Consider the following 18,311-nt stretch of genomic DNA (forward strand, 5'->3'; position numbering starts at 1 on the left):
AAATTTCAACTAACATCATGTATAAGATGCTTTTTTTTACTTCTACACACAGTTATCTCGTGTCCATCTACGTAGAAATTTTATAATAATTTATAGATTTACTTTTATTTAATTCTTATTCGAGTACTTAAAGAAATATGGAAAATATTAAAAATAAATTTCTAGCTATTTACATCATCACAAAACTGAATACCTCTTACTATCTAACATACATCTTTTCATCGCCTTATTTCCTAACGATTATGAGAGCTGTTGTGATTTCCATACTACCTATAAGCTCAAAATGCAGCGGATAATCGAAGTCCGGGTCAGAAGCGCGGACGCGGTAGATGACTGAGCCCACAGCTGCGTCCGCCGGCACCAGCACGAGCCGCATCAGCGTGCTGGGGTCGAACACCGGCTCGCCTCCGCGCGCCACCGCCACCAGCAGCGGGAGCACCACCAGCGACAGCGTGAACGTCATCCTGTCACAAATATTATTTAATTAATTATAGAATGTAGATAATTGAATATGGTTTTAAATGAACATTATTCTACGCAATATATTTGCTAACTCTCATATATTATATCTGCATAGTAGCAAAGGGAGAGGGAAAATAATGAAAATATTTAAAAAATCAAAGTGGCTAAATAAAATACATGTTATAATCAAACGGGGCAGTGTGGTAACGTAATACAATATTGAACATATTAATTGAAGAGTTAATTTTGATTCATAATTTTATTTGTAATAATTATTTTAAAGACAAGTGGTTTCATTACCATTTAAAATATCTTATTTTATGATATACCTTTGCCTCGTAATTAATGTTAAGATAACAAAATACGAAACAAACAAAAAAAAACAAATAAGACGGGGATGAAAATTGATAAACTTAGAAATTAAAAACACAAACAAACACAAGAAAATACTATTGTTAAACTTTTCTATTTATTATAAATCGTATAATATACAATAATTCTTAATTCTCAATTTAAAATAATTATTATTTCTCAATATAATATTATGTAATCTAACGGTGTGCGATAAAATACAGTAATAGCTCTGTTATAGTGTCCATATCCGAAACATTCAATGAATTTATGGCTCAAGAATGTTTCCCTCCCTTCGCGAATTACTGTCTCGTTTAAATAAACGCAATACCTAACAAGAATTAACTTTAAAATTGAACTATTGTTTTTAATGGGTGTAATTTTGCACAGAGCACTAACAAAAAACAGTATCACCATAAACTGCATTCCTCTCACTTGAGGTTGAGATAATTGCAAGACGTGTAACTACTCTGTATCTAATTCTGCATTCGGATGATTCTACACTTCTTAACGAGGTGCAAACATTTTTAATGCGAAATAATTATGCTTTAACCAAGTTAATTAGTGTATTAAATCTTGTTGATAATAATATATATTTAGTTATAATTTAACGTAGTTATATTTACTTGTACGTAACGTCATTACAACATGAGAGCTGAGTGTTTGTTGATGTTATACGAACGAATGCCTTTGTTGAGGTCTTCACAGTAAATATGAAGACACTTACTCTGTTTGAATTAATTGTAACAAATTACTGGGTGGTGATATGATTTTCTATTTTTCCTTAGAAGGACAAATAAATTTTTACTGACGTTGGTATACCACAGATAACATGATACCAAACTATTTATACAAACTCTGTGCACGGAGAAAAAGAATTAACAGCCAGGATGGAATTGTGAGATCATTATTTAAATTAAGAATAAAATAGGCTTAATAGCTATCACTGAATGTTAACTTACATAAACACCATAAACTTGTTGGTACGAAAATTGAACATTGTTAGGAAACGACTGGCTATTGTTCGCCAGCAAGACAACTACGCCTTATATTATAATATAAAATATATCCTCGTTTGCATGCATATCATAATGCTATCTAATGGATATTCCGTGTTTAAATGTACTGTTGTTAGACCTTTTTAGCTCAATTATATTAGTTGTATTATAAATTTATAAACAGGGCTTATTGACTGCCCTTAATAGTAATTTGAATATTTAAACTAATTTGTAATATTGTAGTCAATACAATATTAACAAATGTCGCTATTTATGATACAATATTGTAAGATAATATGTTCAATCACCTATTTGATATACATCCAGTTTCTACATTCAATCTGTCTCAGAATCGCTTTTAAATTATTCAACTTATTACTTAGTTCACGAACGACAAGTCTTGTAAATCCATAACAATGTATGAAATCCATCGTGTCCTTATTTTTCCTCTAAAAATTCCTCATAGCAACTATAAGTATTCGCAATCGAACTAGAGGATTTGACTGTAAGAATCACACTCTAACATTGTTAAAGCAATCGTGAGCCTGGACGTCATTTAGTCCTTTCTTATCCACGCTATAAAATCAATGTCATATACAACGAGAAAACTCATTACATCTTTATTGTTTTGCTCCCATTACAGTGAATGAACGTATAAGTTAAGTGATGAATGAGCATCGTGGCAAAGGTTGTGAGCTTGTGTCACGAAAATGACCTTTCTCAACACCGGCGCTAATAGTTCATTATTAATTTAAGCGGGAGATTAAACTCTATGATAAATTAAATAGACAGTCTGTTATTAATTACGTCCTCACAATGATAGTTATACTTTTCTACTTGAATAGCTGTAATCTTTTGTGGTGTTAGATTGATAATCACTTTATTACTTTAAAGGAAAAGGAGTACAAAACATATTCTAAAAGCTTTATTAGTAAAAACACAAATCTATACTAATATTATAAAGCTGAAGAGTTTCAATCAATCAATCTCAGGAACTATTGGTACGATTTGAAAAATTCTTTCAGTGTTAGATAGCCCATTTATTGTGGAAAGCTATAGGCTATATATGTACAACGAGCGAAGCCGGGACGGACCGCTAGTAATTAAATAAAATGTTCGTATATATATGTTGAAATTGAAAATTGAAATATAACTAGCATAAGAATAAATCAAACGAAGACAGTAATGAATGTTCTAGATAATTTTAAACAAGGCACGATCGATACTAATACTTACTGGTAATAGAAAGTACAAACGCGCTTTCAGCATAGCAACACATTTTTTTGCCGCAAATATGACATCATACATGGCATTCGAAAAATGCCAACTTCACGATATGCCATACATGGAATGTGAGAAAAGGCGAACTGAGATTATAGTTATCTTAGATAACGAACGTGATCTATGCCGAAGGCGGTAAGCATAATAATATCCAGATTGTAAATCCCTACAGTTTTATCTACTTCCCTGCCAATGTAGTTCACGAGTCGACAAACAAATCGATTGGTGTAACTTTAGCTGTAGATTTCCTACGAATTTTATGCTTACCGATTAGGATGAAAAAAGCTTGGTGGTTGTTGTTGATTTGTGCTCTTAAAATATAAGTTGAATGTTCTTTTAGTAACTTAAAGTAAATTAAAAATGTATATTTATATAATAAAAATACAACACCATTGTTTTGGAAATAAACACAGGTTTAGGTTTGAGAGTAAAGTTTTAATACAAAAGCATTTTATATGGTATATACGTTATAAAGAAATATCGTCTGATATGTATCTTGTTAATACACAAGAGGAACTTAAATCATAAGGGCAAAAAGTATCGGAACAATTTTATTTAAAGTAGCTACAAGCAAAAAATTATGATTGGCATGTGTCACATACTGTTAAAACAAGTATTGCTACAAATTACAGGCTATGTTTACAAGGTTATGCTGCGTCAACCTTATTCAAGTGTAAAAATAGCTTGTGACAACGGCCCTCAATAAATTCTTAGTAGTACAGATGGTTTTAGGATTTATTATACACGACAAAAAGGGTCATAGTTATAGATGCATTTAATGTAAACTGCGTAAACCAAAGGAGAATGACATTAGAGATGTTATAAGTACTGTCGTAAGGGGTACAAAATCAAAGAAGATATTATTATATTAGTGTAATTCAAATTATAATATTATTAAATTAGTTACACAAAAAACCTGATTCAATATTATGCGATTTATTTGTCCATCGTCTCTCGGTGCAAGCCGTTGGTAACAGACTAACAGATGAACAAGTTCACTGGCACAAGAACGCGAAGTTGGCAACTCGGAGATAAACTCGCGCTCAAGATTTAATACCGACTCTCTGTCTCTTTCTGTTCGTGTGTGATAGAGCGAGATTTACAACCCGCTACATTTGATTTACAATGCCATCGGATGTTCTTTTCGAATAAGGGAGTCGGAATTACGTCACTGCCTTGGTCAGTTTTTTATTCAATGGACAAGTTTGTTGCAACTCCCCTTAAAACGTTCTTAATTTATTTAAAGTGATTATTTTATTCCTGCATGAGATCTATTTTGAATATAAATCAACCGAGAACAATGCTAAGAATCAAACTACTGCATTACCGTTTCGATACTATCTATTTATCTCGCGTATAAACAAACAATAGAACCGCAGAGACGCACAACATTTCACAAAATTTATCTCACAATACGGATTGCTCTTTCAGCCCGCCACAACGTCTACTTTCGCATATTTGTCTGAACTTAATATTTATTGACTGTCAAAGAAAACTCATGTTTATGATATAGGAGAATGACTAAAGTAACTTGATCCATAATGCGTTTTGGGGAGTAGAATATTGCTTTCATTAAATGAAAATATAATTTATTAATAAAACATAACACAAATAGTTTAAGCCTTATAAATTGTACAAGATCTGAAATGATGTTCCGAGTGCGCTCGATTTCATACGCAATTTTATTTAGTTAGCATAACGATGAAATACATTTATATGATAAATATTTATCCTCCTTTCGCTTACATTTGAAGACCATAGTCTAGAAATCGTGGCGCCACAGCAGTTACTAAAATATCCTAAGCCCTAATGCCAACAACGGCTTGGCCCTTAAATCTTATGGCGTGATTGCTACCGCCGCGGTCGCACTATATAACGTCTATCGGTAACACCTCGATTTACCTAATTTTCAACTATTTCTAACTAGAAATGGAAAACTTATGCTTAAGGAAGTACATTTGCGTTTAATTTGGATTGTCGGTATCTTAGAAATGTCTAAGGAAAGACCTTATGAATTAAATAATGTAAAAGCTATTTTGTAGTCGTTTATCCGTTAACAGTCTATAGAATTGATTTATTTAATTGCGTAGTTCAATTTGGAAAGCTTCTTCTTTTATTTCCAAGGCTTTCAACAAAAAGAAAACAAATTATATATATAGAACGAACATAAATTTTACCAGGATTATCGATAAATTCGTTTAGAATTAAGAAATCAATACAATAAACATCGAATTTGAATACAAATACACGATCTAATTGAAGTAAATAGGCAGGCATATCAAAATCGATATATCGCATTCAAACATAAAGTGTGCATACGCTTAGCCAATTAGGTTTATTTAATGCCGACAGAAAAGCAATTACTGCCATTCGATCATTCGAAAAACCAAAGGAACGTAATTATAGGACTATTATCCTAACGTCCTGAACGAACCAACTCTTAAATCATCCAGGACTATTGTGGCGCGTAAACATAAAGCGCTGTATTGGCGTTGCATGATGTATATCCTGCTATTTTTGCAAAGCGCTAAATCGCTATAAGTGCTTAGATTGTTGGGTCGTAGGACGCTCATGTGAATGCAGTCGTGACCGTTTTTGTCTAATGCATGTGTTTACGGCAAGCTAGTGCGATGCACAGCTGCGTACTTCAAAATATTTTGTTCGTGTTAAAATTTCGGAAAAAAATTAAGCTTCATTTCTTAAATCTTGATTTATAAGTGCTCTTATATTTAATAATTTGAAATCAAAAAATTAATAAATCCTTCTGATTATAAATATGAATGTTCAAATTCTATTTTATCCAATCTTTATTTGATGCGACACATAGATCTTTTTGGATTGTTTCGCGTTTACTCATTGCTAGTTATTATTGAACATACCTATAGTTTTATGATCAAATTTAAAGTAATAAGTCGAACATAAAACAGCACAAAATCTTAAATATCTGCTTGTATAGAAAGTTACTTCAATTGTAGCAATGCCTGGAGGTACCGTGGATCGCAGAAATAGCCATAGCACGATGTCGCAGTTAGGCTTGTCCTCATAAACAGTCCGATTTGGTCACGGCTTCCCATTACCATTACACTAAGTGTGACTATGTGAATGTAGGGATTGGATGACCTTACGATAGCGTTTGAACCGGTGAACTGGGCAGTTTATGATCCACTAGGCTAATTAGATTTCGCCCAAATAATGGTAAGGCTGAGATATCGTAAGGATGTGTGTGTTGCAAAATGACATTTTTGCTTCATTTCTAACATGTTATTCAGGCACTATACTTGATGTAATTCTTTATACTTTTTTAAATAATTAATTTTGTTTTTATAAGTATATTCTCGTGTTTGATTTTACACGAGTATTATACATATGGAATTTAAACACTTTTTGACGATTTTAAAATGCGATTTATTAATTTCATTATTTATCCTCACGTTTCGAGCTTACGGCGAGCGTGGCCATGCGGTCTTCCTATGAAATCCCTTAAAAATCCTTAATTTCTAAATAACATTTTGTATTTAAACGTGAGATGTGTGCGATCTTCCTTTCAAGTTTGGAGTAATTATGTGTGTTGATACGCGTTTAATTTATCACGCCAATATTGTTTTAATATACTTAACTTTAAAAATCATACATTTATGCATAATTTGAGTCGTTTTGTTTGATCAATTTCAGATAATGGATCACGCTTGGCTTGAGTAGGCCATAAAATTTTACTACCATTTCAATACATTATTCTTCTTCGATGTATCAGCATATGGGTGAGAGGAAACAAGTTTATATTATAGTGTGGAGAACTTGATAAAGCATGTTTTATATTTACTTAATATATTACAATACTTTCGTAATTAATTAATTCGCAGCAAATTTTCCTTGGAGTGAGAATTCAATTTAAAACATCCATTTCTAACCTTATATTATTATAATCCTACATTGGGTATGTTACTAAATCCCGGCTTAGGATAATTAAATCAGGTTTCGATTTTCTTTTCCTTTTATCGCTCCACTATACAACATACGCTGGGAGAGATTAGATTTTGATCCATATTGTATAGAATATTTCAAAAATATCTAATCTATATCTTTAAAATTTTAATTAGTTTGAATGAGAATTTCTAAATTTTATCGGACTTAAATAAATTAGGCCCACACAAATCGAATTATCTCTCAACTGTTGAATGAAATAGAAAGTTCAATCGTATATTTCTCAGTACTAATTAGTTATCAATAGATAATTTTCATAATAAAATAAAATACGTACTTTTGTTAAAACAAGGAATAGTTTTTTAGCAGTACGTATATTGTTTTTTATTTATAGCATACTTTAAAAATAAAACCTTTAACTAAACAAGATTTAAATCAAATTATTACGTAATCATTTAATTAATTAAATCAAAGCAAAATGTATTTCCACAAATGCATGAATTGCATTAAAATATTATGTTTTAAATTTGTATTCATTTACTTCGATAATGTTTTTCTAAATATGTTCATAGCATGTGAAAAAAATTAACAAGTTTGAGAAAAGTATTAAATGCCTATCAAAATGTATGTGAAAAATATATCTATAAGCTATATTAATGATAGATTTATAGACTAATAATGAAGGCAACTAGAAGCAATCTGTGAAATAAATCGAATTACGTGTGTGGGTCGAATGTAGATCAGCTTTACATATAATTGCTCTTAAATGTAACTGAAACAAATTTTGTTTGGAGATGATACAACACCAAATTTTGGACATTTATAATGGTACTATATTGTTATAAATTTGTACGAATAAGAGTAACAAAATGTGAAAATTTTATGCGTTTTTAAATAAATGGATTTTCGATCAAATGCCGATATAAAAGCCTACTAATATGTGTGTGATGTGTGTGTGTTTGTCACTCTTTCACGCAAAAACTACTGAACCGATTGCAGTGAAATTTGGTACGTAGACAGCTGGACAACTGGAATGTTAATAAAGGCAACTTTTAATCCCGATATTCGTACAGGATACGGACTTACATGGGTGAAACCGCGGGGCGCAGCTAGTAGGTAATAGCTGTTCTTTTTTTATTTATGACAACATCAAAAATTTGCGACACAGAAGAGCGAGTTACACCTAGATAATCGGCTTTTTATGTACTATGTCACTTGTAGATCCGATATCAATTGGAGTGGAACGGTGTACCCACTGCTTATTGTCGCTAGCCATAGTCCAGGTCAACCGCACCCATGAAGTAAAAATAGCTATAGGTCAACAATATTGATTTAATATCTACGTTGGTATCGTCGTATATGCGTGTTGAATGCGTATTATATCTTTGTAGCCATACTATATAAGATACTCTCAATTCCTGCAACATCTCACTGAATCAGGGATCATTTTTGCCCTAGTATATCAGTATAATTTTATACATTATGCGTAACAAAAAGGTAATGAAAATGGTCGTAATAAATGGGAAAGTTTGTCTGTGTGTTACGCTTTCGCAGAGTTCTGTAATGGTTTTGATTGGAATTTACCACGGACATAGTTGAGATCCGAAATCCAACCATCGTTTACAATCTGTTCTTGCACGCCATTTCAGTTTTTGTATGAATTGAAACATCTAAAAATACTTGGCAATATTTTAGGTTACTGTAATTATAATATCGACTATATGAATGAAGTACATAGGTACATACTTCATACATACGCCTAAACCGTTAAATAGATTTATCGCAGCAGCTTCTTCGCGTAAAATTTGCATAAATCCAAGAAAAGTGCTATCGACCGGTTTATTAATTACTTGAGAAATGTTTCCAACACTTTACCGTCTCGAGGTAACTAACGATAGCGTCATTTACAATTATTATTGTATTTCATGCACCGTTAGACAATTACACTGATATTCTATTACATAAGTACCTTAGTACTTACTCAGGCATAAATAAATAATGTTGAACCATTATAAAAGCAATTTGAAACTAACAATTTCTCAGTTCTTACCCCGTGTCTACTATTAATTCCCAAAGATAGTAATTACTCGATTAACTTAACTTCATTATCTCGAGATAATACGCGAGATACGTATAAAATGGAGTAGCCGCTAATCGAACGGATCTCGAGTGACTTATTAAGGTTTATTAACATGGTATATTCGACTCTTTGACCCCTATATGGTAGTATCGTGGCGCAATAAATCTCTACAAAAAGTAACTTTATAGCTGGGATCACGCGAACTAACCCCGCCTGACCTTAATACCTATTTAGTTACTCTTACTTATTTATCCAAGATGAAACGATAATATGATAACCTTGCAACCTTACGCATCTATAAGACATAAAATTTCTATGAGCTCATGGCTAGTACATAATTAGTTAGATTCATAGATAACTTAAACTATGCGAAATGCCGTATACGAAGGTAGATATTAATTTACATTAATATCAATTCCGCAAGTTTTACATTATTCGCAAAACAAAACAAAACAGACCCAATTGTTAGCTTTACAAACGAGACAATTGTATACGTCGATAGTAAATTTTAAGGTAATTGATTTCGATATAACTGTTTTACATTTCATAAATGAATTATGCAAATTATCCACAACAGCTGTAAAATAAAACAATGTTTGATACTGCGCTAAAGTTATGCAAGGCGATCATGAATGAAAAGGTCGATCAAGATTGTTTCAAAAAACTTTGTTTTAAGTCATATGACGGAAAATAAATGGTTGTTTAAATCTGATATTAAATACATTGCTTTTTATATTAGAATAAAGGGCTTTCGCGTTTCGTTTTCGTAAGAATATTAAGCAATGTAAACTGTTCTATGCGACCGAATCAGTCACATTGGTGTTTCTCGGAATAACCAGCGCTTGGTCGAAGTGGACTAAATAAAAGTAAATGAGAATTATGTAAATGAGCCTGAGTCGAGCCCGCAATCAACTATGACGGATCTCAATACAAATTTTTATAGCCTTTGAAAACGAAAAAGAACGTAACGTAATCTCTGTGATATTTTTAATTAAGTGGTATTTGATTGCTTGTCATTAAAGATATATATAGATCATTCGTTGGGCAACGTGAATCATCTTGTATATCATTCGATTACATTTTTGTTTCAAATGACGAAATAACTAATGAACTATTACATTGTGCTCTAAATAAATCAAATCGATTATAATCGGATTCGATTTAGTATTTGCGTAGAGTTGGGAACGTTGACACTAAGACAGTGATTGGAACATTATAATTGTCGTGACTCGTTCCTGGGTTAGGTTCTATATGAATAAAATATTTCCGTTTTGAAATATTTCAATTGTATAAAATTATGCTGAACATAAATCTTTTGGCTTAACGTAATGATAACAAATACAAAAATTTGGTTGTTAATAGGCCCAATTCATGCCGAAGCGTGCTCGACTACCACATACAAATAATTATTTTAAGTAAAAAAACTAAATTGTCTTCAGATTGACAAAATTAGATGAAATTTAAATGGTACATGGAAAACAACACGTAGAATAAAAACAGTCAAATTGGGAATCTCCTGCTTTAGTCGGTTTAAAATACACCAAAAAGATAACATAAATGTGGAAAACATCGTACAATGTTACATTAATTAATTTAATCATATTTACTAAGCAAATTACTATGTTACTGTTCAATGTATATACAAGCGTCAAGTCTGTCACGAATTTGATATGATCACATAATTGTCTTCACCGCTCAGTAACCTCTTGTGTCATGCCACATTCATACAAGTGGCTCTCGTTTTGAAATTACCATAAATTAAGTGACACTATTGAAATATAAGAACTGAGACACTTATAATAATGGCATCATGTTCTATTTGTTTATAATTACGTTATTTGCACACTGTAGTGTAAAACGTATCTTACAGAACATATACTGAAGAGATTATAAATAAATGCTTCATTTCAATTATTCTTTATAAGAATATTCAGTATTGTAAATACACACTTTAATTTTTTTTTATCTCATATATATATATATATATATATATATATATATATATATATATATATATATATATATATATATATATCTTGTATCTCACAAGAAAATACTTCAGATACATTTTCTCCATTCAGCTCTTTCTTTTCTACATTTAAGTAACTTAAGTTTACTTGTAAACGTGTAACCATTGCATTAAACTTTCAATTAAAAATTTAAACACTTGAACCAAGCAAGCATCCGGGATGAATTTGTGAGTGTTTTTTTCATACAATACCTTCGTGCGTAATAGTCGTTAATAAATACAATCAATTAGAGCGAAGCTCGATTTCTTTTGTTGCGATTGTTAGCTTCAAGCAGACAGGCGATCATTTATAAATATGCACATAAACCACTTTCTCTAGTCACGTCTTTAGGTACTACGTAACGTGTGGTATGTTCCCCTTGATTAGCTCAATTTATTGTACACGAGCGAATCGACCTAGTTCGGCTATTAATATGTAATACTCGAAGTTTTGTTACACATTTAGGACTTACGCTCATACTGATATGACTTTACTACTGTAATAGATGTGATTCCATTGTGCCTCATTTTACAATCAGGAGGCAGGTCAGTCCCGCACTAAATTAAACAAACTATGAAAGATAAACTAAACAGTAAATAGATTTAAATTTAATTTCAAGATTGTTATATCATAAATTCTTTGTATTATAATTAAAATGGAGACACAGAATTAATAAAATTCACTGTCGTTTAATAATTAGGCGCGTCATTAAAACTTGAAACTGTAGTTCAATTCAAAGACCAAAAAGAGAAGATAGAAATTCTTCATTTCGCACGAAAGGCTTTCCCGTTAATGAGACGGTATGAAACCGACGTGTCACGCGGATTTTCCACCGATTAAAGAGTCAAAATGTGCCACGGATATTTTCGCGCTACTTTTTGGCCATATCTTTTTTTTTGGTTGAATGCAGTTTGAATATATTTGAGTGAAAAGTTATGGACTGATGTAAAAGTAGTAGTTGGAATTGTATTTTGTGTGCTCTTAGAGCTTTTGATCTCATTTCATGTTAAGTAGAATATTTTGATGGGCATGTTATTTCTAAATCGATTATGCTTATGATCAAACTTCACGATATAAAATAATTATTTTTTTTTACTATATAATCATATAATTATTTTTATTGTCGTTACTAACTAGCATAGTAAAATAAAAACATAAAAAAAGCTATGAGGTGCTTCTGTATGCCATTATTTTATTTATTTATAGCTGTTGAATAAATCTGTACATATATCTTACAGGTATACCTGACCTTCGTTTGAAGTTAAGTGGTATTCTCTATATATGAACTGGGTAGCGTGAGGAAAAGGAAAGGAGCCTCCGGATCCCACACTCACTAAAGGAAAGACAGTAGCATGCGAGTTTTCGTGTAGGGGCCACGGGAGCCGGTTATGATTCGTCCGCAATCCCATGGCTTGACGGAACAAAGTGGGGTTTTGGTCGGCAGGAATCCGACATAAGCCACGGCTTTTTCCCCGGAGGGTATCTATGCAAGATTTCCCCACATAAAAAAAACCATGCGAGTTGGTTCAATTTCTGAAGCGTGCTCAACTCCCACATTTAAACTAGTATGACCAGGTATAAATTTAACGAATCAATTATAAAATATTCAAAACGACCAGAAGCATAAGGCACAGCTTCTAACGAAAAGCTAATCATCTCAGTACAACCGCTCCACTAAGATTCATTGTTTCATAATTAGGAACAATGCAAATCTTTGTTTTATTGTACTACGTTTTTGTTTATCTAACAAATTATCTCATATAGCTGTAAATGTTAATGTTGAAATAAAGCGCAGCGCATATAAGGCGCTGCTATTCGGTTGTGTAAACAGTTTGTTCAACTGTTAATTATGCTTTTGTTGGAATTTTATAAAGCTTTTAATGACGGCTGTTGTTTTAATTCGCTTAATATGTATTCTGTAAAACTCTTTTGTTATATAAGTTTTACAATTAGGAAGGACTTTGTGATTGATCAATGTATATGCATACCTATTCATATAATTAAAATTGTAGTTTGAGAATCGTTTAGGACGGTAGTTTGGTAAAGGTTAAGATTCTAATGAAATTAAGTCATTATCTGAACTATGTTAAACGGCAATTAATGTCACGCAATGAGAATGCTCGGCTTCAATTACTTATAATCAATGGTTATAATGCTCCAATTATGTCAATTTGTTAACTAATAAAAAATGTGATATAATACTTTGTGTGTGCGTGCGTAGTTTATAGTTTATAACACAAGCATAAAACAAATAATAAGGACGGTAGCCAAAGAGCTTTTATAGGTTTAAACGGGTATTTTGTTCCAATATTCATTTCTATAGTAATCAATGTAGTAAATTATCTTACTCAATTCTCTCATGTATTTGAAATCAAAGCGTAAAAACGATTTCAAAATCCCGTGAAGAAAAAAGTTCAAAACTGACTTTTTACGCTTTGTACGTGATCTAATGTCTAATATAACGGTTGTACTTTGGACGAAATAATCTGTGAAGAAAACAGACACTCAAGTATTCTTTATCATTACCAATAGACATCTTACATACATTTCACTACTAGGATACATTTAAAATTTTAAGAGCTTATAAAGTCCTTATGATGTTTATATACTTATCAAGTTGATAAGTACATGAAATGCCAAATAGGGAAATCAAAGTGTTCCGTTTCCTTTAGTTCGATACGTAAATTTTATTAGTGTACATAACATTAATTGTAAATAAATGCTTTACTAACAAACACGTCAGTATATCTACAATACGATTACAACATGAAATAAAGACACGCTTTCAAATAATATCAATCGATAACTATACATTATTGATGAAGTCTGTAAACTTTTTAAATCGATGACCTCTGCCCCAGCGAGTCGTACGGTTTTTTGTCAAAATTGACTATCATGATACGACAATATGTTTTATTTCTCAAAGCTACATTACAAAAAGTAATTTTGGAGCGCCTTGAAAATTTTAAACGTCTAAAATCATTCTTACCCATGCAATATTCGTTATTTTCGTACCATTGTATCGTATTGATTTAAAACTGTAATAAATTATATACTTACTTATAAAGTGCGTTATTGCAAATTATTAGTAATTATGAGTTGGGAAATCGAATTGCATAATAGATCATGCAGTTTTTGTTTCATACTATATTCATCTTATTATCTTTTTTATGGATAACTAATAAATTAAAAATTTTACTCAGTATATAAAATGGTAATTGAAGTATTGTAATTGTTCATAAAGAATTATTAGTTCGTATGCAACGCACTGTTTATTATGCTAGTAACTCTAGCATCGTGTTTTGTTCGTTTATGGAATATCTAAAACGAGTTTGAGTTGTGGCCGACCCACGCCTCTAAAGGGTGTATTGTCTAGATTTCCGGTGAGCTTTGGAAGTCTAAATAAAAAGCAACAAATGCCACCGGATGGTTGATCTATTATCGTTAGATGATGCATTGAAATCTGTCTTGAATATCAGGATCATCGCTTATATGATTTTAATGAGAGGAATTCTTTTGTTAGCTTATCATTCAACACTTTGAATATGAAATCCAATGCAATGGTATTAGTAGTGTGATATATAGATTGATAGCGGCTCGTAGATGCGATATAAAAGCTGTGTTGAAACTTGCGAACAACGTGATAATTTTATTATGATTATGTAGGTATTTCATTTCCATTCACATGTAATTACGGTTAATGTAAAACTAAATATAAATCTGCTGTTTGATTAATCATCTACCAACGGTGTTGAGGGCTTCTTTATGCGTCAGATTTGTTAATAAAATACATATTATATCAATACAATTAGGAAATAAAGTAAATCCACTTTACAGTAAGCGGCTTAACCACTTCACACATAAAGTAAACATACACGATACGCATGCAACATAAAATATGGTGTTCTGACAGAATACATTTAGGTTTAATGGGAGCGATCATGGATCGTTGTATTATATAGTTAAGGAATGTGGTCCGTAGAGGTCATAGCGTCGGTAGCACGCGAGACATCTGACCCTAGACCAATGATTGGTCTGTACCTATCATGGGAATAGAACACGCAATCTTTGAATATTGAGGATACAGTTATGTTGTAACAATATTATGTAGAACTTGGATGGAGGAAATTGTGGCAAGTTCATGGCGATTATTGACCTTGGATATGTTTCAGATTGGACTGAGTTATTACTGCATCCACGCGTAATAAGATGAGGTAGGGCGAGTTTATTTCGCTAAGATTAAAGAAACCTTAAGAACGAATATAGAATATTGTTTTTTACCCTACTAGTATGTTGTATTCTGAATTAAGGCTATGTTTATTAGTGTAGGTGTGTCTGCGACGACTTCAAAGAAAATTATGTAAGGAGTTTTCATCATAACGAAGAAATGTGCGAGCGGAACACATCCTCGAAAATAAAAACTATGTTTACTAAATGACTATGTTTCTCGAAAAAATCGATATAAATTACATTTGTAAACATCGAAACCATTAAAATTCAATTTCAAGCGAAGCGATGATAATCTTCCGCACTTCATAAAAATACACCATTCCTTCTTACGATTTATATTCAGACGTTCAATAATGTTCTCTAATCTCCAATGTCATTATGTTCGTTAGACGACCAGCTCCGATAAGAATCTGACCCCTGACCCCATAATAATCGTGTAGATCGCTCATTATTTCGTCGACGGAACATTTTATTGTTGGCTTTGTATTCGGTTTTCATGGTCAAGAATGTCCGTATGGATGGCGTGCTATTACTAAATGCCGTAAAATTATATTACTATTGGAGGTATTAAATACAAAAAGTTATTTTCCTATAGTTATCTACAAATATTGGATTTATGGAAGTGAAATGTACATCGTGTATGTTTTGTGAGGTAGGCTTTATAGTAGGGGTTTAACATGGGCTATAATTTAGAAGTATTAGTATTACCTATTCTAAAATGAAGGAACCGTTATATAAAACATAATTGTGCGATATAAAATCTTATAGTTTTGACACCTTTGTCAAAGGAATAGGTAATCGTAACTATCAACTACATTTCAGCATTATTGCAAAAAATATGAGGTTTTATTCTAAATGTTTTTACTAGATACATTAATCTTGTCCTTAAAATGTTTTGCACGTTAAATTATATAAAAACACAATGTAAGCTTTCATAATACGAAATCTCTTATTGTTGATTCATGTTACGTGTTTAAAAAGACATAAAATAATAAACGTAATGGATTTACTGTCGCGAACGCAAATAGCGTATTACGTTTTTGTCGCATAACACATTACACGCGTTCGTAACGAGTTTTATGTTCTGAGTGTAACAATGTTGTTTGTAGTGAACTTTATTTTAATTTATATCTACGATTAGTTTGTACTACGAAAACCGTACTAGATTATTAATTAGGTATTATATAAACTACTCGGAAGCAAAGCAGCATCATCATTTAATCGAAAAGGCAGAAGAATATTGTAACATGCAACTGTAATTGTTCTAAAATCTAATATACCAATACAATTCATAAAAATAAAGACGAAATACGGTCACGGTCTCCCCGTGACCACGCTCGCTGTAAAGTGTTCGAAACGTCGGGTTAATAATATAATGAATAAATCGCGTTTAAAATCCGTTAAAAAGTTTTTCATTTCTAAATGTAAAGAAATATCCTATACAATTCATAAAAATAAAGAAGAAAAATCTTTACTATCAAAATAAATAATACATACGGTCAGAATAAATAGTTATTAGAAACCTCGTAAGCTTGTCGTTGTAAGGTGCAATCAAAGTTCTCGGAACGGTCCAACGAAGCCGCCCCGGGCCACTTCCCACTAGAAATATTTGTTTTCAATTCAATGTAGATATTGATAAATATACTCTTTACGTGATATATTATTGCGTCTTTATGCAGACAACCATCTTACTATTACAATCATCTTATGCAATTCTAACTGTCTGTTATGATTTTCATCGCAAGTTTTACATTATGCTTTTTGTTTGATCTAGTCTAGAGAATACAATTGTGTCATCATTAGAAATTGCTTTCCGAGCCGGTAGTTATGGTTAATAATAATCTATGTTATGACAATTCAAAATTGCTTCCAGAAGAAATCTCATTGAATAAATAAATGTTTCAGTTTCATTTTTTCCCTTCTTTATAACGTGTATTAACTCTATATCCAATGGTTATTTGTGATCTTATATTTTTCAATATTATGCGATGGAAAATTAAAAACTGATAATGATGATGATGATGATGATGGCTATGGTAAGATTATTTTTTTATTATAATATACTTATGAAAACAATAGCAGTTTATTAAGTCAAAATAAATAACATTATATATGAATATGATGAATTCTAAAGTTATTGTTAACTTTACCATCTTTGAACATAAGATATAAATAATTCCATTGACTATGGTACTCCTCTATCTAAAACTGATTTAACTGGATAAAAGTGAATGCGGCGACTCTGGAGACAGGCTATTTTAGAGGCTGGGATTAAAATAACCTGAATATATAACCTTTGGTATTTGTTTAGGTAAACGTTATAGCGCCGTTCATTTATACCTCGTATTACGTAAGTTCTGAAGTGATAATTTATTGCTCGGTTGAGTGTTGAAAGAGTCTGGTTGGTGTGGGCGGCAGAGCATCGCTTCCAACATGCATAGTCATCGTATCCCACATTCTTTTAGGGCTACACTGCAAGTAATTATAATCTATGATTTTGTTATTGATTCCCTATTGTTAATCGTACAGTAAAAAGAGAAACATTAATTTTCTTAATGGTATAATGAAGGCTGTTTTGATTGTTGGTCTAATAGTTCAATTGTTCTTGTAATGCTTTCGGTAATTATTGCAGTTTTTACACAAATATCGTTACAGAGAAAATGAAAAGTATTGTTTACTATCTGCAATTTAATCTCCATCTTAAACAAATTAGGCGGGAAACGAGAATGTATTTAAAATGATATATTTTGTATGGAACATAATGTATAATTTCATTCAATTACATTGTTAGTTACAATTTCGCAATAAGGAAGTTGCCGGCGACGTGACTAGACGTCGATATTTTGATCTCCATCGCCGATATTGACCTTTTGACATCCATCGTAAATTATATCATTTCAATTTAGCTTATATTGTTATCGCAGTCATGTTAAATTACATATAATATTTTACTATACTAATCGTTATATCAGACATCTA

The 18,311-nt window shown here is 31.7% G+C and overlaps 1 protein-coding gene across 2 annotated transcripts in view; it reads right to left on the bottom strand.

Moving 5' to 3' along the window:
• Positions 1-18,311, bottom strand: part of LOC119834201 (cadherin-86C) — an 81,909-nt gene that overhangs the window by 12,809 nt on the left and 50,789 nt on the right. For both annotated transcript variants that reach the window (XM_038358525.1, XM_038358526.1), the window contains exon 3: positions 271-464. In XM_038358525.1, coding sequence (XP_038214453.1) covers positions 271-463 — 193 coding nt within the window. In that variant the 5' untranslated portion in view covers position 464. The remainder of the gene's footprint in view (positions 1-270; positions 465-18,311) is intronic.

This window comes from Zerene cesonia, chromosome 19 (genome assembly GCF_012273895.1).
Source record: "Zerene cesonia ecotype Mississippi chromosome 19, Zerene_cesonia_1.1, whole genome shotgun sequence".
Lineage (NCBI taxonomy): Eukaryota > Metazoa > Arthropoda > Insecta > Lepidoptera > Pieridae > Zerene > Zerene cesonia.